This window comes from Archocentrus centrarchus (genome assembly GCF_007364275.1).
Source record: "Archocentrus centrarchus isolate MPI-CPG fArcCen1 chromosome 18 unlocalized genomic scaffold, fArcCen1 scaffold_23_ctg1, whole genome shotgun sequence".
In the NCBI taxonomy this organism is placed as follows: Eukaryota; Metazoa; Chordata; class Actinopteri; order Cichliformes; family Cichlidae; genus Archocentrus; species Archocentrus centrarchus.
The window spans coordinates 1702213-1726121 of record NW_022060145.1 but is presented as its reverse complement, the minus strand read 5'-3'; the positions used below and the strand labels follow the sequence as shown (position 1 = coordinate 1726121).

Here is a 23909-nt window from a genome sequence, read left to right as displayed (position 1 = left end):
AAAATCATATGACTGTGTTAACCTTTATATAATTTGTTGAAGGGCATTGTTGGCATCATGACCAAAACTGTCTGGTGTTACAATGAAAATCCACCCACCCATTTGTCCTCTCCTGTCACTCTCCAGCCTTATCTCCTCCTCTCAGCCTTCTGTTCATTAAACAGACATAAACAAAAGAAAGTTTTTTTTGCTTGCTGCTTGTGTCTCTGCATTGCATGTGGCTCAGTCTCACTGAGCTCATGGAAGCACTCGCAAAGCTGTTTGTTGCTTACCGTTAACAGCCCATACTATGGGAGGTGGTCCAACTTAGTACATAATTGAAAATGGTTGCCGTGGTCCATTTGCTACGCTTTTGTTCCTCCTACATCAGCAACACAGGCACCGCTAGGATGCTGCTCTTGGGGGATTTTCTTTTGTATGTCATTTGTCCCCTCCATCTCTTCCTCTCCTCCTTGATTCTTTTTTTTTTTTTTTTATGACAATTCACACTTCAGTTGAGATTGCTCTAAATTTCGATTTCAGCCAAAATGCTCTTTTAAGTAGCTGTCTCTGTCTGGATGTTATTTGTCCCTCACTTCCTCTTTTTTTTTTTTTTTTTTGTCACCCCTGAAATGTTTTCTTTTATGTGAGTGCATCCACCCATATTACAGTATGTGGCTATGTTTGTCTCAAAGCGAGCGCTATCATCTTCTTTAGTGTTCCAGAAGTATAGCTGTTAGTATGTCACTTAATACGACACTCTTTCAACCTCTCCAGAGATTTCTTTCCTTTACTTGTATCAGCCATGCATCACTTATTCCTGATGAAATGATGTAATACGCTTTTTCTTATGTACGCAACCTGACACTGGTGATACTGCACACTTGAGCATCAAATGGACACGCTATTATTCCCCCGCCCGCCCCACCACACACTTTTCCTCTCTCACCTGCTCGTGTGGCAAACTCATTTGCTCGTAAGATTTGCCTTTCAATCTGTCTGCCAATAGACTACCCCTTCTGGCCAGCCCGAGCCCTCTCCTCAGGGAAATGCACCAAGGTCTTGAAGTGATTTTTTTTTTTTTTTTTGCCTGTAATGGAACTTCAGGATAAACTAGATTTGATGATCCACCCATACAGGGTCCTCTTGGCAGTTTGAGTTTGCCCTCTCTCTCTCTACCTAAACCTCATTACTTGAGGCTGATTCTTCAGACTGGCCTCCCCAGGGAAACAGAAGTCTGGAAGGGCAAATGAACACAGGAAGTAGAGTGTCACTTCAGATCAGAGTTCATGTCAGAAAACCAGTTGATTTGTGTAAGTGAGGAAGTGAGGAGGAGTTATTTTAAACTTGAGATCTCGCTGTTATTGGTGAAGCTGTATGTTTCTAGCTTTTTTTTTCAGTAAGCAACTGAATTTTTTTGTTATTGTCTAAATTAAAATGACTGTTGATCCAGCCATGAAATTAGGGCATCACTCTATAGAGGAGAAATTTGGGGTGACAGAAAGTGTTTCAGTAAAATGTATAAGGAGTAAGTAAGACTGTGCATCAGAAGAAACAGTACAGAGAACCAGATGTTACTTTATCTCCTGCTCGGTGGCTTCAGTGTCCACATTATGACTCATGTGACTAAGGTGTCACTGTTCACAGTGTTCTTGCTGCATTTTTCCTGTTGTGACAGCTGCAGGTGTTTGTTCATTTCTTGACAGATGCACACAGTGTCCTCCCTGGCTGCTGTTAGGCTGCTGTTTGACATATGTCCATTGTACAAACTGTCTGTTTTGACTGGTAGTGTGTGAATAAAGCTCAGCGTAGTGGAAGGAGGCCATGTGCTACAGACAGACTGGCAGGCGTTAGCAAAATTGTCAACACCTTTTTATTTTTTTTTTCTCCTTCCTCTCTCCTTGGCTTTTTTTTTTAAAGATGCTCTTCACTTTCACTTTGTCTAGTCTCTGCTTTCATGTTTCTCTGTTTTGCGGTAATTCAAAAGCATCTTTGTATCTAATTCTAACCCAGCTGTTTGTCTTTGCTCTGATGAAAGGAGTTCTATTTTACACAAGATGCTGTCATAGCGCTGTATTGTAGTGCGGACGCATCGCTCTGCACTGAAGTTATTTGTTTTTGTAATTCAGTTTATAAGCAGAACAAATATTGTTTTTGATCCGCAAAGTTTCCGTGTTTAAAACATTTGTTGAGGGTATAAGAGTGACAACAGCTGTCGCTGTTTTACCAAATTCAGTAACCTCATCTAATCAGTTACATCTCAAAATAAACAATAATTTCCATTTATTTACAGACCTGCATCCCTTTTCCTCCTTCATTTTCTTCCAGGCAAGGAAGAATCAGTAGCCACCTTCAAGGGCAACGAGTTCTTCTGCTACGACCTGTCTATGACACCCATCCAGAGCAGCACCGACGAGATCACACTTTCCTTCCGAACGCTGCAACGCAACGGGCTCATGCTGCACACCGGCAAGTCGGCTGACTACGTGAATCTTTCCTTGAAGAGCGGCGCTGTTTGGCTGGTCATCAACCTGGGCTCAGGGGCCTTCGAGGCTCTGGTGGAGCCTGTCAACGGCAAGTTCAATGACAACGCCTGGCATGACGTGCGCGTCACCCGCAACCTGCGCCAGGTAAACATTGTCTGCATCATCCAGGGCCGCAGCAGTAAGGATTGTGCATCTTTTTGCCACACACACTACCTTTGACTGAATCATTGTTTTTCTCTCAGCATACGGAGAATACAGTGAGTGTTTCGCTCACTTTTCTCCTTTCTTCTTTGTTTTCCTTCCTCTCTGTCATAACAGAAGTTTCTTTTTTTTCAGGCTCAAGTTGAACAGGAGGACCCCCCCCCCCCCTTTCTTGGTTTCACAGTTGAACCAAATTAAGATCCATCTCACCTTCATGTCATGCAAAGGCAAAAGATATCAAAAATATGAGACAGTAGTTGACATTATAGTTAGCATATATCATAACCAAATCAAAGAAAAGCATGCGAAGATTATGCTAGGACATTGTTCTTATTAATGAACCAGTAGAGGAAGTGCTCTGCCTAGTATGTATGCACATAATTTACTCAGCTACGCAAATGGAATGCACCCTAATTTATCAAAGGTGACAATGCTCTTAAGACCTCTCTGAACAAATTACCTAACACATCTTTACAAACCTTTAATGGTAGCTAATGGAAAACAAAAGAGCACAGATTTCTGTGGAATCTGTGTGAAATATTGTGCGCCTGTGTATGCTAGCTTCTTCCATGCCATTCAAAACACTAGGGACATGCATCTACTGTACAGTGGACTCTCTGAATACTGGACCCTCTGGATCCACCAAGTCATCAATTGGCAGGTGCAGATACCACCACACAATCAATTTCACTTACACCTGCCGTGCTTACTTCTTCACATTTTTGGGAGGAATTGTAATTGGAATAAATGGCTTGTCAGAACTAATAATGGGCATTGTAAGCAGCCTGGAATGCAAAAAAGCCTAGTCTGAATACATTAACACGAAGATGGTGCATCAGCTCCTTTATGTTTGTCTGCAAAAACATCTGTAGAAAGTTGAGAAAAGCAGCCAATAGTATCAAACCCCCCTGTACTTTTGGACAGTGGAGAACTTCTTGGTACACAAAACGCATCACAGCAAAGTGGTTCTTAATGTGGACTAAGTGCTGTTAAATTATAGGGAGAAAATTTATGCTAACCACACTCTGCATTTTTTGTCATATTGCAGTGATATTCTCACACATTTCAATGCAGTAAATTAGATGCTGATATAGTCTGAGATTTTTAGAGCTGCTCTTTTATAATGTATGTTTATACTATACTGTATCATATACTGTACTTGCCTTAAGATAAGGGCAAAGGATCACACACTCAGAAGCACTTACACACAATCTCAGAAACACACACATACACAGTTGGTGTCAAATATGTGAAGCTGCAGAACTATGTGTAATCGGCAGAGTGAGACTAGTGGAATAATTTTGGGAAGCCAACACGAGTTTAAAAATTTACACCATGACCCAATCCACCTACCACTAACTGCACCATAGTGATCATTAGGTAAATATATAACACATGACATGACATCAAACTGTGATAGTATTATTGTCTGTCTGTATCTCTATGTGTCTAGTTATAAACGGTTGTGGTCAGAAGCTTACACACACTCATCATAGGCATGAAAGTCTTGGTAATTTGGGGCTTTTAATGAATTGAACTATCGCTTTTCCAAGGTGGAATGCATCTTTAATCACTTTAATAATAAGGTACAGTATTGGGTGCACAAGTTTGAAATTATTTTGGATTTTCTCTAATCCACACAGGGTCAAAAGTATACATACAGGCTCAATTATATACATACATTGACTTAAATCTTTTAATAAGTGGTGCTGAAGGTTCTACAATGAATTTTAGCAGCTGTAATAGTTTCTTCAAATCCTTTCTCAGGATTTGTTTGATTTCACTTATTGGATTGACCAAGTCCAAAGGGATTTAGTGACTATATAAGGGTAATTGCAGAGTTACACAAGTTGGGAAGGTCTCTTGGAGATCTGCAGATTCCAAGATCATCATTTCTATCATCATTTCTATCAAACCTATGAAAACTCTACCACCTGTGTGTGGTGGTACTTTAGCATCATGCCCTGGGGCTGCCAGTGGTACTGGTATGTTGCACAAAGAATAACAAAGAAGGAGGACAACCCAGAAATTCTTCAAATTTATCTCAAGTCAACAGGTAGAAAGTTGAAACTTGGACACAGTTCGGTGTTCCAACAGCACAGTGATCCCAAGCACATGTCAAAACTGGTTTTGTACTGCATAAAGCAGACTAACATTACGCTTCTGGAATAGCCTTCCCAAAGCCCCAACCTCAAGCCTATTGAAAATTTGTGTAAAAGTCAGGTCTGTGCCAGGAAACCAACCAAGATAAATGACCTTGCTAAGGGACATTTAACCAAATATTAGTGGGGTTGTATGTATATATTTGAGCCTGTGTGGATTAGCGATTAATTCCAAAATAGATTCAAATATGTGCACCCAATTCCTGTTTTTTAATGTCATTAGAGATGTATGCTGTACAATCATTCATTAGATCATTAAAAGACCAAGATTACCATGACATTCACTCCCATGATGAGTGTATGTAAACCTCTGACCACAACTCTATACATTATGTCTAGAATACTCTTTTATGTTGATAGAAAAAAAAAGATTCAGTCTTAGGCAATCAGGATACCCTCATAAAATATATTTAATATAGCTGTCTTTATTGAGTATGGAGGCTTAAATGGAACTTAAACTGAGAAACTTTTGGGGCAACTTTATCTAAAGTTATATCACTTTAATCCAAACTGACATATTACAATTACAACGTTGCTTAAAACTATGAGGCATGTCTAGTGTAGTGGATACATGTAGGAGAAAACTGTAAACCTTTTGTTTCTATAACTCATTGGAGAAATCTTGTTCCATATTTAGATTTGTCTTAAAAATATTCAGTAATGAATCATATTAAGAGTTTTCTTCTGCTATGCCAAGCCAGCCTCATCTAAAAAAAAACATTAATGTATAAAAGCTAACCACCCACATCATGTTGTCCAGGCAGTATCCATTAGCTGACAGTCCAGACTGAATCCCCAGTGGGTCTTTGTAATTGACTTAACAAGCACTCTTAATGTTGAAGAGCTCTAGATTTACATTGGACTATTCCCATGGAGAGAGAGATCAGTGACACTGATGACCTGTGACCCTCTGTTTACTGCTGAGGTGTTATCCAGCAGATCAATGATTGCATTCATGTTTTCTTATCTTGTAGATACTGTGGAGCATTAGATGGTCTTGTATTCCTATTCAGTACATTACAGTATGAACTTCAGTCAGAAATTATTGGATCAAATGTACCCTACTAGGAAAAAACAGGGTCATTTTGAATTTGATGGCAGCAGCATGTCTCAAAAACAGTCCTGGGTCTTCTTTTTTCTGTATTTCATTCCATGATGCTCCAAATGTTTTAAATTGGTGAAAGGTCTGGACTGTAAGCAGCAGTGACGTGCGGTGAGGGTCGTGACTGGTGAGGCACTGACGTCATCACATCAGATTTACAAACATATAGCTTATTCACCATTTGATTGGCAACAGTTGTTTTGTTTAACATTAACATAGTCTGAAGCAAACCTTTTAGCTCCGGTGTTGGTCTTCCTTTAATTATTATCTTCTGCTTCGATTGAAAGTCCAGTTTAGAAAATTCTTTCAGTTGAGTTATGTAATCTTCCATGTTGAACATAAGGCCAAGCAACAGGAAAAACTAACTGGCCTTGCTAACTGTTTATGGTAGCTTGCCGCCGAGGAGTCGTAGAGTCCCTGGGATCACCAGCGCCCCCTACCATGAGGCACGAGAACTGCGTGCCTCACCTAGTGTCTCTTCGCAGCAGTTTCATGATCGCTCAACACAAGAATGCATTACACACACATACAGTTGTTAATGAAAAAAACAAAAAATAAACTGTGCATTATATACACCAGCTAAAATATGGAAATTTAGTTCATATAGTAAAAGTGCAGTGAGACCGGAAAGTAATCCGGTCTCACTGCATAGCATGCCAGCACAGTTAGTAGTCATTGGCAATGACTATACTGAGCCGCACCACGGATTGCGCAATCCGTGGTGCGGCTCGCCGGGCTGGTGCCTCACCGTTCGTCTCTTAGTATTTGACCGGCAAATGCGAAAATTCAGCGATTTTGAAAAAACTAATCTAAAAATGGTGTAGTTAAATGGAAAAGAACTTTAAAATACAAATCACTGAATGAATATAACCATTTAATTTATTTTTTAATTTTATATTTCCACGATGACAGGTGAGGCCGTGCCTCACCTGCCTCCCCTGACTGCACGTCACTGGTAAGCAGGTACCCGGACTCTAATGCTATAAAGCCAAGCTATTGTACTAGATGCAGTATGCGGTTTAACAAAGCCTTCCCTGTAAAAGACATGGGAGCATATGTTGGTCTGAAACCTGTATATGCATTTAAACATTGATTCCAGCAAGCTGCCAGTTCTGTAGGCACTGATGCACCCCCAAGAAATACACTTCTTATGCACTGATAACAAGCTGGATTGTCCCTCTCCTCTTTATTCCAGAGGATGTAGCATCCATTTTTTTTTTTTTCCAAAAATAATTTTAAACTTCGATTCATCTGACTGCAGAGCAGTTTTCCACTTTGCCTCAGTCCATTTTAAATGAGCTGTGGCCAAGCGTAGAAGGCTGTGTTTCTGGATCGTGTTGACATATGGCTTCTTCTTTGCATGCTAGAGATTTAATCTGCATTTCTGGATGGCACGGCGGACTGTGCTCACAGACAGCGATTTTGGGAAATGTTCATGAACCCATGCAGTGATTTCCTGTGTCATGCCTGTTTTTAATGCAGTGCAGCTCGAGGGGCTGAAGATCATAGTCATCCAGTATTGATTTTCAGCCTTGTCCCTTGCGCAGAGATTTCTCTGAATCTTTTGCTGCTATTATGCACTGTAGACAATGAGATTTTCAAAGTCTTCACAGTTTACATGGAAGAATGTTTTCCTCAAATTGTTCCACAATATGTTGATGCAGTTTTTTGCAAATTAGTGAAATTCTTTACTTCTGAGAACCTGTGTCTCTCTAAGATGCTCTTTTTTAAACCAGTCATGTTACTGACCTGTTGCCAGTCAACCTAATTAATTGCAAAATGTTCCTCTAGCTATTTTCTTTTTAGTACCAATTACTTTTCAGACTTTTTTGCCTCTGCGCCAACTTTTATGAGACATGCTGTTGCCATGAAATTCAAAATGAACTAATATTTTCATGAAATTATAAAATGAATCAGTTTAAACATTTGACATGTTTTGTGTGTTCTATGGTGAGTAAAATATGAGCTGATGGAAACTGCGAATCATTTCTGGTTTTATTAACATTTTACATATCCTTTTCTAGTTGGGGTGGTATGTTGTAATGTACAGTATTGCAATTTTGCAGGTTTTCTCTATAGGGTAGAAAAGGCAAAGAAATATACACATTATGTATATATATTGTGCCCACAGGGCGAGTATGTATATAATTCCCCATTTGCCTTGCAGTGAATGGACTAGTCCTTAATTAACACTTTTCTACTCTAACTGAGCACTCAAAGCGCTTATACAACACATTTGCATTTACCCATTCATACAAGCACTTCCTTGTGTAGCTAAGCTACGTGCCTACTGTCGAACATTCACACACATTCATACTCCAACGCTTGCGTCAGAGAGCAACTTGGGGTTCAGTATCTCACCCAAGGATACTTTTGTCATGGTCCTGGGCCGGTGGCCCAGTGTTTTGGTTTCTAATTGTGAAGTTCTGTTCTATTTCTAGTTTTGGTTATAGTTTAGTATTTGAATCTTAGTTTCTTTGTTTTCTGTTTTGGTTTCTCATGTTCTGTTTTTCCCTATACTCCCGTGTGTGTGTGTAAGTCATGACCCTCTTGTATTTAGGTTCCCTTTGGTTTAGTTCTGTGTTAGTGTCTCTCCTTTGTCCCAGGTCTGGTTTAGTTGGTCATGTTCTCACTCCTTTTTTCAGTCTGTTAAGTCAGCATGTTTTTGGTTAGGTCAGTTTTTATTTTGACAGTCTTGTGTTCCTTGTGCTTTGTGTTTAGTTTTGCTTCCCCTTGTCATTAGGTTCATTTGGTTCACCTGTCGTCCCCTGCTGTTTCCACTTGCCCTAATCCCCTTCTGTATATTTAAGCCCTTTGTTTTCCCTCTGTTCCTTGTTCGGGTCCTCGTCAGTTTTGGCCTGTGTGTTTTGTCTTCGAGTTCCTAGTGTCTGCTTTTGAGTTTTCTGTTTTGTAATTGTTTGAGTTATCCAATAAACCTCCCTCCGAACCTGCTCTCGCCGTGTCCTGCACTGGGGTCCTCCCTGCCTTGCCCGCACACAGCCGTGACAACTTTGGCATGGAGCAGCCAGGAATCGAACCATCAACCTTCCAACTAGTTGCTCTACTTCCTGAGCTACAGCCACTAGCACCTGTGTAAACACTAAGGCAGTCTTTATTTGTCCTCCAAGCTTGGGAGGCCTGGGAGCTTGAGGGGTCCTGCGCAGTATCTTAGCTGTTCCCAGGACTGCGCTCCTCTGGAATCTGCCGGAGCCATTCTCCCAGTTTGGGGGTCACTGCCCCGAGCATTCAGATTACCACTGGGACCACTGTTACCTACACCTTCCACATCCTCTCTAGCTCTTCTCTGAGCCCTTGATATTTCTCGAGCTTCTCGTGTTCTTTCTTCTTGATGTTGCCATCGCTTGTCTTTCATTACAGCTTTCTTCCTCTGTTTGTATTTGAAAAATTGTGTTTCAGAATTTGAATTTCAAAAATTGAGCGAATGCCAAGAGTGTGCAAAGCTGTAATCAAAGCAAAAGGTGCCTACTTTGAAGAATCTAAAATCTAAAACACATTTTGTTTCGTTTAACACTTTCAAGTTGACTACATGATTCCTTCATAGTCTGGGATGACTTCAGTAGTAATTTAAAATGTAGGTGAAAAAAAACAGCATCCACATACATTTCCTGTGCCATAACATCATGTGTGTGACAACTGATAAATAAGAATTGCACACACTGGTTCATGAACATGTTTGGCAACATTTGGTGACCTGTGGATAATTTTGGTACTTCAGATTACATCATATGTTCTTTAAATGCAGCTGAAAATGTAAAGAGCCCAGTCACATGATTGAAACCACTGTTTTCTGCTGCCTATTGAAGCTAACATATTTTTAAATATAGCCACCGCTCGATCAAATTCTAGCTAAGGTTATCATGCTGAACCAGTGGCGTTGAAAATCACATCCATTATGCGTCTGCTGTTCTTAATGTCTCTTGCAACGTCATGCATATCTACGTCTGCATCAATAAGCTCCAAAATAAGTAAAGCCTGTGAGCTCTTACAAGCCAGGCTGTCTCTCTGATTCTCCCTCTCCCTCTGCATGTGTATATTTGCTGTCTTTCTCCACAAAACCTATGAATTTGTCAGCTTTGTGCAGGATAAAATGAAGCAGACAGAATTAGGTGAGGTGATAGGGACTTGCCGCCAAGAGAGAGGAGAGAAAGGGGAGGTGTGGGGAGAAATGGCTATACTATATGCCTAACAAGTGATCACAGCTTCAGAGCTCCCCTTAGTGGCAACCGGCAGTACTGCTAGTATGCGTCTGTGTGTGTGTATGTGTTTGAAGGGTTAGGCTAATCCTATTGGTGTATATTTGACAGACAGGTAAGCGCACTTATCTTGACCTTTCATCAGTGCAAATCTCTAAACTCAATACACAAACATGCTCACTCATACTATACTAGTCACTCTGCACTTTGCTTTGCATAACCAGCAAGACATCCCTCCCCCTCCCTCTGCTCTCCTGACATGATTATTTACCATCATGGACATCTTGTGGACTTCAGGTGACAATTCCCTCCTGTGGTATTCCAAGCACACTGCAGAAAAAAAAAGGGAAAGACAAGGATGGAAACACTCCTGTCGAGATGTCCTAGAAAATTATAAATATATCACATACGCAGCACCAAGAAAGAAGACATTGTCAAAATAGGTCAGATATTAAGTTCTCAATGCCACAATAGTCAGCAGTTTAGATCCCCTCTCTTAATGCGTTCAATTTAAATAAAACTGCTCATTTTCACTGTCCCATATGTTCGGTTGTATCGATTTTCTGATCTTTTCAAATCCTACTATGAGTTTCCTAGAAGCCCTGCAGACATAATGGGTACATGCCATTTACACTTAAATGATTGTTCCTTTCTCCTCAATCCTTACATTACCCAGAAAGTGGTACAAACTGCCATCATGAAAGCCATTCCAGTGTGCTCATTTCTGCTCAGAGGAGTCTGGAGGCGTCCCTGAGGAAGCTTCGGTGACAATACACATCATTCTTCTTTTACCGGACAGATACACCCCTTTATTGGAAATCTGTCAGTGACCGGTCACTGCAGTTGACCTGATCCGAGGAACAGAACTAGACTATGAGCATTAACATTAACATTATGATGTCATTCATATACACAGTCTAAGAAAAAGTATTGAATTTGTAGTTAGAATTGGCAAAAGACTCATTAAACACTTTCTTCATCATTAAATTTCATTTTTTTTTTCTTCATGATTAATATGTCCCCTTTATGTGTCATGAATAATAAAATAGTCATGGAGAGAAATGATGGCCTAACAGTTTTACAGAGACAAACACATTTTGTTGTCATCACTTTCATGTGTTCACTGCGAGGCTGGAAATCACACCTCTTCTTGCATATTTATTGGACTGAAATGCACACATATGCAATTGATTAAAATGTGGATGCAATTAAGGCCGCTGGCCACATATATTTGTGGCTTAATGAAATTTCTACTGCGTTCCTTTTAAGAAGCACTACTGGCGCCCCTGTTATGTTTATGCCCATTACAGTTACTACACTAAAAATCAATGAGTGTATGTGTTTTACAGAGCAACAGGCTTATGATCGGCAGTGTCTTCGCTTAATTGTCATTTTGATAACACTGAATAAAAGGACCATCAGCAGTAAGCTGTTTACTTGCATCAGCACGGATTTAAAACTGAAACCAACAAAAAGAGCAGTGTTGAGCATCAGCAGTAATTGTCTGATGTCTTTTTTTTTTTGGTTCAGGCACAATAAATGAAGGAGCGAATTAAAATTGAGCGAGCTCAGTGTGTACTGTAAGCGTGTATGAATTTGTATGAACACACCCCTGGCACTTGTTGGTAAGTGCATTGTTCTATCATCTGCCACACATATAAAGCCTTTCCATGATTTGTTAAGAAAATTGTGATGCAATTCCAGGAAATATGCTGGATTGGCATATTTTAATATACCTATTTTTATTGTTGGACGGCAAGCTTCCCATGTTGATGATTACTTGAATAATCATAATGGCCAATATACTGTATGCTTAACAGGCATATCTGGGTCCCACAGGAAACCAGAGGAAATGTGAGACGCACACTGACAGAGGGAAGCAAATAAACACTTGTATTTCTGTGTTTTTTTGCTTGTGGTAGAGTGAAAGAATGGTTCTGTACACAACAGAGAGTGGGAAATGAAGTGCAGTGTTACTATGAGACTAAAAGAGTATCTGAGCAGTGGGAGGAAAGGGGAGAGCGCAGGGGGAGAGACAATGGTTTGTTCTGTAGTACAAACACAAGAACAGAGGCGAGCATTCTTTTAATTCCCCAATGTGACTTTACAATCAAAAGATTCAACATCCATTGTGTCCCAGAACTGGGTCAGTAGCTTATCCAGCTTCTAGAGCGAGAAAGACCTTTGAACTCAATATCGCACTTTTTTTTTTTTTAGCTATCCCATTTTCCTTCTTGTATCACTGTCACCCTTTCCTCCCTTTTTCTCTCTCACCTACGACATCATCTATCCTATTCTCTCTTAGCCAGAGAGAATAGGACTCTCCCTTTCTGTCTGCCTTGATGTTCAAGTTTCCCACCCCTGCACCCGTCGTCTCCATATAACTGCGCCAAAGCACCTATAGGAATAATGAAAGGATCAAACTATTTTTTATGTCCTTTTAGCGCTGAGTGTATAGCCCCGATGTTCAACTGCTGACCCAGAGTTCATCTCAAGCTGAAGGGCTTTGATCTGTACCAGCGTTGAGCTAAGCAAAGGTCATGTTGAATTCATATCTTTTACACATACAATACAGCACGCAGCAACTGCTTCACATTGCTTCAGAAATTTAGCTATTTTGACTATGCAGATTTCTTTCCTTCTTTAAAACAAAAAAAAAAAAAAAGTGTTAGGGGAAGTGCTGTCTTTGAATTAAAATAGTTAGCTTAGAAACAATGGAATCAAATTATAAAAAGAGACAAAATGCAATTATTTTGCGAGGGGATTTAGTTACAAAATGTACCCTCAAAGCCGCTACGCCGCTACACAGCAGAAAACCTCTGGGTTCTTACCAGAAACAAAGAAACAATTAAGTAAACTAAACTAAGGCACAAATCAAAGAAGAAAAGAAAACTAAACACTGTTTTTCCAGCAGAAAGGGAACGCACGCTCACATAAGCATGGATGAGATGAACTGGCTCACTGCTAAATGCACCCTTTCCGAGCCTTCTTACTGCCATCCTGATACTAAAGTGGGGATCGTCCCGCTCCACGGGGGAAAGCGCTGTACCTGCAGTAGATGCAGACGGATCGAAACACAGCACTCTCTAGTGCCACACAAACACACAGGTGCGCAGACAAACCCCCATGGAAACCCTGAACTTCTTTAATTTTCTGTGCATGTTCGCCCTAACATATAGCGTGGTGCTAGCTGGCCGTGTGTATTCACATTCAGCACACAGCATGCATTATGTTCGCATATTTCCTTTCACTCCACCTAGAAAAGGTTTTAATTTAAAAAAAAGAAATAGTCACAGCTGAATTGCTGAAAATTACTGAAAATCCCAAAGCTTGTCATTTTTTTGTGTGTTGGAAAAATCCTTTAAAAGCATTACTTCTTTTGGAAATGTGGCATTGCCAAATGTACTATTGCATACCAAACCGTGCACTTACCATGCACTCATTTAAATGTAATCCCTGTTACTATGGCATTACCATATTTAAGGCCGACATGGGTGGTATATAGGATCATAGAGAGAGAGGTCAACAAAAAAAAAAAAGAAAACATTGCTATCCCTCCCCCTTTAATCAATTCTAAATGTCGGTACACTCCCCTCCTATTACCTGTCCTTTGTATAGCTGTCTCCGGCTTGTTAAGAGTATTTTTTAGGTTTTTCTGTAAGGCATGATCAGCTGCAATAACACTCCCTCTTCTTCATCCTCCATCCGTCCAGCCCTCATTCATCCTCCCCTCTCATCCAGCCTTCCTCCAAGAGGCAGCCAGAATTCCTAAGAGAGGGCCAATCAATTCCTCTCCTGCTCATCTTCCCCACCCTCTTTCTCTCATTTTCACTCTATCTCTCGCTTCCATTCTTTCCAGCAATTTGTCACTTAGCAACGCTGTCTGCCATGCTGTTGGGTAGTGAATCATCCCTGGCTGCGGTCCTGCATTAACCCTTTTTATTCAGCTTAGTCCTCCTATTAAATCCTGTGATATTACTGATAATAGAATGGTTGAAAAGGTTCGACTTAACAGCGAGCAGAATCTTGAAAACCTAATGCCTTTATGTGGCTGTGTTTGTAAGTGCAATGAGAAATAGAAAGAAAGAAAACAGTTCAACTATAGCATGAAAGTGGCAAATTCACTGAATGATTGACAGGTTGCTTATTAGTTTCTTACGCAACTGAAACCCTGGGCTTACATGTTATGGCCAGCTATCTCAATAATGTCAACATATTTTAGCAAAATGAATCACTGAAGCTCTTCTAGCTAAATCAAAAATGCTATTTAGAGTGCTCATCTGTGCCAACACACAGCACGCACTTTTATGGTGATGATAGGAATTGCTTTTCAAGACAAGCACGGATAGTGGATTTGTTTGATGTACAAAATGGCACATAACACCCCTGTAATCCATCCTCTGTTTCCTGCCAATGATATTTAAAGTATCCCTAATGTGTTCCAGCCATGCTGAGAAGATCTGGGGGTACTGTCATCATGTGTATGTAGGAGGATGTGCGTTTTCTCCTTTTCTCTTTATCGTTGTTGCTTTTTTTCCCCCCTCTGTGTCACTTTCCCTATGCTGGGTGACACGTCAAGCGCAGGTTCTGCCTGTGCATTTCCTAAATTACAAATGCTTCGTGTTAAAACAGCAGCCCAGCTGTTTGATACCAATACGGTGAGTTTTAGGGTATTTCAGAAAAAAAGGAAAAAAAAATTTGCATCACATCCCCACTGCATTAGCATATGAGCCTGCATTTCCACACACTCTCAGTCATCAGCCTCATTTGTCACTAGCTGCTCCAGCACTTTAATGTTTATTCATCCCGCTGCCTCAGAGACCTATAATCAGATAACAAATCTATGCGTCATTAGCACATTCAAACAGGTGGAAACAGGTAATAAAATGTTGGGGAGACAGAAACAGGTAAGAGGTTGAAGCAGAGATTATAATGGAGCACAGTGCAAGTCACGAACAAAGGAAGTAAATTAGGAGATGGGGCCTTGTGGAAACAATACAAGATTGCCAGTGAACATATTTTAATGAAATGGATCCAGAGGGTAAAAATGAGACACCGGTGGTGAGCGTTCCAGGTGCTGCTCGCATCCAAAGCAGGGAAATACATTGATTTAATTTGATTTTTTTTCTTTTCTGGATTTAGCTTGCGATAATATATAATTGAGAGTAAAGGCAAGTATAGCCAACTTCTGTCACAGTCTGAGGTACAATTGCTGGTTAAGGAAATTGTCTTTATTGCTGTTCACGTGGTGGCTGTCAACATTATACTACACTTTTATAATTCTGTATTTGTGCAAAATCCTCCCTCTAAAATGACACCCTTTCCACTTTAATCCTGAGGGGCAAACAACAGAGCTTCACACCTTTATAGCTGTCTTCTCTTGTAATTTACTTTCTCCCATTTAGTTTCATTCTAGAAAGTCCCTTTGCTCGTTTCATTATGCGTGTGTGTGTGCCGCTCGCTTCTCTTCAGCCTAGCTGCGGCATTTTATTCTCATGAAGGGTGCTCAGAAGTGCATACAAAATATAAACAATTACGAGCAGCTTGCGCTACTCTCTCTCAAACATGCATATTCATGTTCAGCTGCTGTAGCAGCGCGCTCGCAAACTGGATCAAAACGCATTTTAAGAGTTGGAGGGAGAAATAAATGTAAACTATTCATTTCATCTTTTATTATAAATTCCTAAATTGCAATACTTTGTTTGGTTAGTTGAGCCATCTGTCTATAGCAAAGAATGAGAACGTTTTCTTAGAGTGAAGAACGCTGGCATTCGACAACAAGCCTGGCAAAGAGCACGGCACAAACTTGGAGATAAAAGCATCCGGAAAATAGTCCAATGAAACATCAAATGTTGTTTTGTTATGCAATGAATGTTCAAAGAAAGATTGCAAAAAAAAATAAAAAAGCAGTTGATCAATATTTGAATAATGCAATTATTTTCGATTCTCAGCTGTCACAGTTGTGGATTGACCTTGAACTTTGCCCCTTTAAATGTGAATGTGATCTAAAGAGAAGGAAGCAAGTCAGAGATGGAAAAATAGAGGTGAGCGATAGGAGACAGAAAAAAGAGAGAATTATGACCATTTACACTATGTCCGTGTTGTTCTGCTGCAATTTTCACGCACTTATCCTTTCCTACACCCACATGGCTATGCAGAAGTACACACCCTCCTGCTGTTTGTTTGCAGACTTCTCTCTGCTGTAATTGCAGTGACATTTATATTTGCACCTGAAGCCTGTCTGCCAGTTTCCATTACTTGGAGCCAGACTTGGAGAGAGGCAGACTTGACTGAATGCCAGATGATTGGAATGAATGCAGAACCAAACATACCTGAAAGAGCTATTTTGTATCGAAGCCCAGCTGCACGCCATCTGACAGGGTCACCTACAGTCTGTGTTAATGGCGACAGCCCGACAGACCACACATGCACAAACACCCAGCAAAGGTATATATATAATATGTATGCTCACAGTCATATTCCCACAAAAATTGTCACGTGTCACTAGTCATTATTGAAGGCTGTAAAATTTTCACCCGATGACAAACAACACCCATTCCACCCACAATATCACAGTATCATTGTTATTTTGTGTTGTGAAAGGCTTGAATTGGAAATTTGTGGGAGAATGGTCATCAGTCTTCGAACTTTCTCAGTTACAATGATAAATCTATCTGGCCTGGGAATCTTGGCTCCGCTGCGCTATCCATTGATCATTTGCAGAGCTTTGTCATTAAATATTTATTCAGCTTATTCGCTGGTGGCCACAGTTCAGTAATGGCCGGCATGATGAGTGTGTAAAAGATCGGCAACTCAACAAAGCATCATTTTACATCTTGGCTAACTCTGACTGGCACCCTGTTGGTTTTCTGCACATAGTGAGCAAGAGGCATCAACTGTTTCACCTGTTAAATGCACAGCTAAAAAAAAAACACAGATAGTAGTTACCATATTTTATATTAACACAAGCTCATTTTCAGACCTTTCCTGCTTCTGTATTATATTTAATACAAGATTTGTCGGTTCAGGGGGCCCTCTGAGACAGATGCAACGCAAAGTTGTTTGTCTGGGCCTGTTGTTGTTTACACAAGTGGAAGATTTATGCTCCATCAGCACATATCAGCATTCACAGTCTTTGTTTTCCCAGATGGGTCAATTACAGAGAGGGCAATGGGCTGTCATAGCAGGAGCTCCAGGCATGCTAGGATTGAGAGTGTAATAAGATGCATAGATGAGGAAATGCTCTGTAAGAGAGTCAAATTTGCATTATATCCTCTTGCATTATACTTTTCCAAAATTCCTTGCCCACTTTAATATTTGGCACTCCACCGTCACCATCACCACTGCCACACGCACACTTCTGAGATCTGTTCTGACAGGAATAACGAAGGATTCATATGTCAAAGACATCCTGGATTTTTCTCTCCTACAGTAGTGCTGCAAACACCTCAGCACACAATAAAGTGGGGGAATCATGACAGAAATCCTTAAAACCAACTGGTTGCCGTACCGTTCTGTCTGCCATATGAGAGCAAAAGTAGAACAAAAGTTTAATTTTCTGCACGATTGATCTCGACGGCAGAACGCTAGTTTAGCAGTACTTACAGTTCTCAAGCCTGCTGTAAAAAAGTCTTTACAATAGCTCTGCCTCCTCACATCGACTTTCACGCCTCACTTCTAGTCTGCTGGTGTATTCATTTTGCACTTTCCATTTAATTTTGTTTTTGGAAATCATACCACCACTACAAGTACCAGTGTAGAGCTTCTTTCGCTGAATGCTTGGGTAAACAAAAACAAAAGTTGTAGCATGTTAGCAACCTGCTAAGCTTCAGAACACCTCAGTATAATCCACGACTCACCAGTCTTGATCCTGTTAATCTGAAGAGGGCATTTTATAATCCATTTATGACAAGTTAATGGAATTTCTATATGTTCACAATGTACATTTAAATGTTCAGGTCAGCAAATACCCATTGTTTTAGTTCTGTGGCTGCGACTTTGAGGCATTGAGTATTAAATCCGAGTGAGCTGCTACTGTGAGTGACAGGGAGGAGTCCGCATATTGATTAGTGAAAGAAAATAAACTGATGTGACTAAAAACTGTTGTTTCTAATTTTTAAAAATAGTTTACATGGAAATATTTTTCCTTGTTCATAATTTATATGTATGGGGAGCTTCTCAGGGGATACTGCAGTTATAAAATCAAGATTTTAGCAGTGCAGGTAGTCAGTGGAGGCTGACTAACAATAAAGTGTTAAGGGGTCGCTTTTGTTTCCCTATTTCATATTTGTTCTGATATCTGATGGCAGATTCGAAAAATATGTAAATGAGAATGGTGTTACTGAGAAATAAAACACAGTGCATGGCAGCAAAGAGAGCGGAGGGAAGAAAATAGGGCACTAGCTGAATGTTGGGTGCTCTGAGGCAAAGGTCAGTGTGTACGCACTGTAACTGACACCCAGTCAACTTTTACTGTTTTAAAGTTAGTACTAAAGTTTGCAGAATTCATATTCCCAGCATTAAGGTTTTCACATAGCTGCTGGCATGTGATCAGAGCTAATCCAGATGTGTCATGCTGCATGCTGCCACCAAAGATTTTTATACTGGTATGAGGACCGGTCTTCATCTATACAGATGCTGGGAACACGTGAAGTTTCTTTTGTTTGCTCTAGTAGACAATGACAAATAAGACTGAGACAATGAAGAGTTAGTTAGCAGAAGCTGCTCTAATGAGGAATTTATAATAGGCTATCTGCTGCCCATTTAAAATGCTACTCACACAAAATCTGTTCACCAGTCAGAGTTGTGCACATATAGTTTTGACTTTACTGCTGCCTTCAAACCTTAACACAGTTCATGATCTGCAGAGAGGAAAAAAGGAGGAGATCCCAGCTAGCTCTGGCAGTGACCTATGTATGACTCTTTGGTGGTTTGCAGTAGAGTGCAGAGTGGTGGGGATGAGAATTTAAATCTGAAGCCATTGTTGTCATGGTTTTGTTCATGGTCGCGGAAGAGTAGAGTGTAAGATTAGCAGATGGTGTTGCAGCACTTGCAGTAGTTTGAATGTTGTAATGGTCTGTTGTGGTGAAGAGAGAGCCGAGTGAAAACAGATCTACTGATTTACTTTCACACTGTCATGAAAAAGTATTTGCCCCCTTCCTTATCTCTTATTTTTTGCATGTTTGTCACTCTTCCATGTCTCAGACCATCAAGCAAATCAAACAAAGATAATCCAAGTAAAGACAAAATGCAGTTTTATGATGATGGTTATCTTTATCTAATATCAAAATTTGGTTGATGATCTGAAACATGGAATTGTGACAAATATGCAAAAAAAAAAAAGAAGAAGAAGAAACCAGGGAGGGTACACATGCTTTTTCACATCACTGTAGATTTGCATTCCTCCCCTCACACAAGTCCAAATTAAATTTTGCGAAAGAGTGTGTTGACTTAGCCATAAAAACAATGAGGAGTTCAGTCATTTGTGAGGCACTCAGAGTAGAACCACTGCCCTCATACTGAAGGACCCAGCTAAGGTGGGCTGAGTGTCTACCTAGGATGCTTCCTGGATGCCTCCTAGGTGAGGTTTTCTGCCCTACTAGGAGGAAACCTCAGGGCAGACCAGGACATGCTGGACAGATTATGTTTCTCAGCTGGCTTACAAATACCTCTGCATCCTACTGGAAGAGCTGGATATGGTTGCTGGAGAGAGAGAAGTCTGGGCATCTCCCTTTAGGCTGTTACTCTGGTGACTTGGACCCTTAAACCGTTTACAGAGACCTGTCCAAGGAAACTGCCCTTCATAAAGCACTATCTACATACTGCTTACACACTGTGTAGAATGACACAAAAAATATGTTGAATCACTGTAGACAATAATCCAGGTACTCACTACAAGCTCTTTGTTTAATTTCCGCCACTTACCTTTTCCCTTTTTATTGTGTTAGAGATCAGCAGCAGCTTGTGAATGATAGATATTTCACACCCAATCCAGGGGCTGCTCTGTCAAAGAACCAACAGACAAGTTCAGAATTCAAACATGACAATGCCTGCAAGGGATTTAAAGCTTACATATTCAATGTTGCATCTAATAATTTCTAATTCCGTTTCTCTTGTTGTATCGCAGATCATCTTTTGAAAAACTTGACAGTCATTGTCACCTTTGCAAGTGTACATCTAGGTTAATAAACCTGTCATGTTGCAGAAGTGAGGCAGGCAGGCAGGGTTTGGACCCAAATGCAGGACTCCAGAGATGCAACAAGCTCAAAGGTAGATTTATTAAGGAACTTCTATATCAAAATATACAAACACAGGCATCAGTCAAACTGGAACTAATAATGTAATTGAGAGTAACAAGAAACATGGAACAGGGTGCTACACTACCATGAGGAAATGAGCGAGAGCACGACACCAAAAAGAGACGGAGACTTGACAAGACACAGGAAATATAGGGAAGGCAGAGCAAGCTGAAACAAGGAATACAGTAGACACCATATTAAAAACACTAAATACTCAAAACTGAAACACTAAGAAAATATGCAAAAGTGCAATAAACTAATAATCAACAGAGTCCAGGACACAAAACGTTGGGTCATAGAGCCACATTGACAAAACCTCTGTCAGGTTCCCAGTTTTTCAAGCCGCCTGTCATACCCATTCTGTTTTTGTACGCTCAATGTGGTGCTTATATGCAAATTCACACCCACGACGGAATCTTCTTTTTCCTAATTAATGGATTAAGAGAAGTCATTAGACACAGTGGGTGACTGGCGACAGCACTTTATTATGACCCCAGATCAAAGAGTGGGTGTGCTTGAAGCTTCAATTTGGCCAGTTAGCCTCATGGGAGCGACTCTCCTCATGGTCACCACTTAGATTCACCTCCTACATAGATGGTATGAGCACACAGCAATCTATCCCACACACAAACACACAGACAGTTCTGTTGTGCATAATACAAGTGCAGACTTACAGACTCAGTCGTGTACTGTACATGGACTAAGATAAAGCTCATACACAGGGTGGTTACATACACATTACTTGGAGCTTTTTTATATATATTTTAGGAAAGAAGCTCATTTTGTTGATGGGCGAGATTAAAAACAAAGCTCCAAATAATGCAAATCTTTATCCATTCTCTTCCGCTTATCCTGTTCAGGGTCGCGGGTGGGGCGGGGGGGGCTGGAGCCTATCCCAGCCGTCATAGGGCAAGAGGCAGTCCTGTACAGGTCGCCAGCCTGTCGCAAGGCTGACACAGAGAGACAGACAACCACTCACACCTATGGGCAATTTAGAATCACCAGTTAACCTAACCCCACTAACTGCATGTCTTTAGACTGTGGGAGGAAACCAGAGAAAACCCACGCAAACACAGGGAGCACACGCCCAGGCTAAGGTGGAATCGAACCCAAACCTTCCAGCTGTGAGGCAACAGTGCTAACCACCACGCCTCCGTGCTGCCCGTTTTCCATCCCATGCTCACTATTTCATTTTTCCAGGGACCGTGAGCATTCGCATTCCTCTTTACTGTGAAAATAATTTAAATGACTAAATGATCGTCTCTGTCTCTTTCAGGTCGTTGCAGACGCCAGAACCATCAATGAACTTTTCTGTCTTTCTCTCTGTTCCTCTTTACCCTTCAGCCTTCCTCACTCTTTCAAGTGTACCCTAAATGAATTCAGTTTCCCTGAATGCTTGCACTATATTTTCTCACATAACTGAAGATTTTTACAATGCACTGATTTCTTTTTTGTCTTCCCTTGCATACGTCACAGTAGCCCCAAACGACTATTTGTGGAAATTTTGCTCATAATAGATAATTGCACCTCCTCGAGTCATCAAAAACGGCACGCTACCGACAGCAAGCCCACCATCCAGATTAGCCTGTCAGAGTGAATACTAATACTGATGTACTTTTCCCTCATTCCCCTCCCTCTTCCAAAGTAAACCTCCCCATCAAAACTGCCCAAATCCCCTCTGTGGAAGTTGATTTGCTAACTCTTGTCTCTCTTACTAACATGATTCAGAATTCTTCCAATTTGATTACGTTCATGGGTGAATTTTTCTTTTCCCTTACCTTTTATGATTTCAACAACTAACACTGTGTCATTCACGGAATGTAAACCATCTGTTGTTTTATCTACTTAACTTGCGACTTACATACTAACAAATGTACTGTTATCCTTTTATTCTTTTTATGATTTTTTTTTTTAATTTCAAAAATGACCCTTAAAAACTAAATAGTTGCTTACAGTTGCTTTCTTTATTTCTTTATTTGGATGTTCTACTATAACTATATGAAAAATATTATTTTTTTATTTATATTTCACTATTAAATTCTTTATGGAATCAAATCGCCTATTAAAAGGAGACGCTGATTTCACAAAAAAGGCGATTAGACTTTTTCTGTCCCGCTTTTTTGGGGGTTTAGGTATATTTTGAGTTTTTTTTAAGGTTTGTCATTTTTTTTCTTTCTCCTCCCCCTGTTTTCTCCTGAAGCACGCAGGCATTGGACACGCTATGGTAAACAAACTGCATTATATGGTAGATATCATTCTAATTGTCTTACACTTTGGTTTGCCCTGGGTTTTCCGTTTCCTCTTTCTATTCTGTTTGCTTTACTGAAAGTACAATCCTCCATCAATTCCAAGGTAGCTGGAAAAACTCCACCTTTCTGTTTTGATTTTAGCCCTCTCTCTGTATTTATATATGTTACTGCTTTTTATTGCCATCCAGTTTCCCCTCTCCTGTTAAAACTTAATGTTTTCATCCAATGAGGTCTGCTCAAAAAGATATAGGAATTAGATCAGTTTTGATTTATTTTTTTTATTTTTGTTGTTTCTTTTCTTTCTCCTTTTATTTTTTTCTTCTGCTTCAAACACTATCCGTATGAAGAAATAAAGAATCTTTAGATATTTTCTCAATTTAGTATTCTAAATGTTTTAAGAGAAATATTTACATTTAGTTAATCCCCTGTTCCCTTGTGATTATTTTTATTATTTATTTTATTTTATTTTATTTTAAGAAGAATCCTATGAAGTGAACGTACACAGCAGACTTCTCAAGCAGCCTACTGCGGCCATTCCAGTGAAAGGGAGTAAAGAAAAAAAAAACAAAAAGCAATGTTTGTAATCTTTTAAAAATTTTGATTATTACTCTCCCAATTTACTGTGGTATTTCAATTGGATCGGTTTGGCCTGTTATTGAGTGCCCTGTAATCTCGGTTTGCCATCCTATGTTTTATAGAGTCGTGAAGATTATTTACAACTCTTGATTTATCGGTCAAAGCCATCGCTGTAAAGAAGGCTTCAAATGAGGGCTTGATCCCGTTTAGTGGCCTTAGGCTGATTTATGATCAAGCTGGGGCTGTTCTCAGGCTTGCGCCTGAACAGACTTCCTCTCTTACACACAGATGTGCGTGCGTATTAAAATGCTTTTCATGTAGGATTCGTTTCCTGAGCAGTAACCTGCAAAGTGGGGAAAGACTGCCAAAATAACTGGCAGACGACCTGACAAAAACCTTGCTGGGATCTTATTTTACAAATTCTTATTAGGCCTAGTGCATAATAGCGACACTGCCATCGGTGTGTAGCTGGAGTCGGTCTTACTTGCTTTCACTGGACTTGTCCAATCAATGAAGGAAACTGTCTGCCCATTGATGCAGACATAAAGGGAAGTGACTGGGAAAAATCTGTGTACGATCGACCCCTCATTAACACTAACACTAACTTATATTTCTTATACTTTACTGCCCTCACCCTTTGCA

At 40.2% G+C, this 23909-nt stretch overlaps 1 protein-coding gene across 1 annotated transcript in view; it reads left to right on the top strand.

Moving 5' to 3' along the window:
- The window catches only part of nrxn2b (neurexin 2b), a 639543-nt gene that overhangs the window by 231071 nt on the left and 384563 nt on the right, over positions 1–23909 (top strand). The window contains exons 5-6 of the mRNA XM_030722576.1: positions 2308–2609; positions 22643–22666. Coding sequence (XP_030578436.1) covers positions 2308–2609; positions 22643–22666 — 326 coding nt within the window. The remainder of the gene's footprint in view (positions 1–2307; positions 2610–22642; positions 22667–23909) is intronic.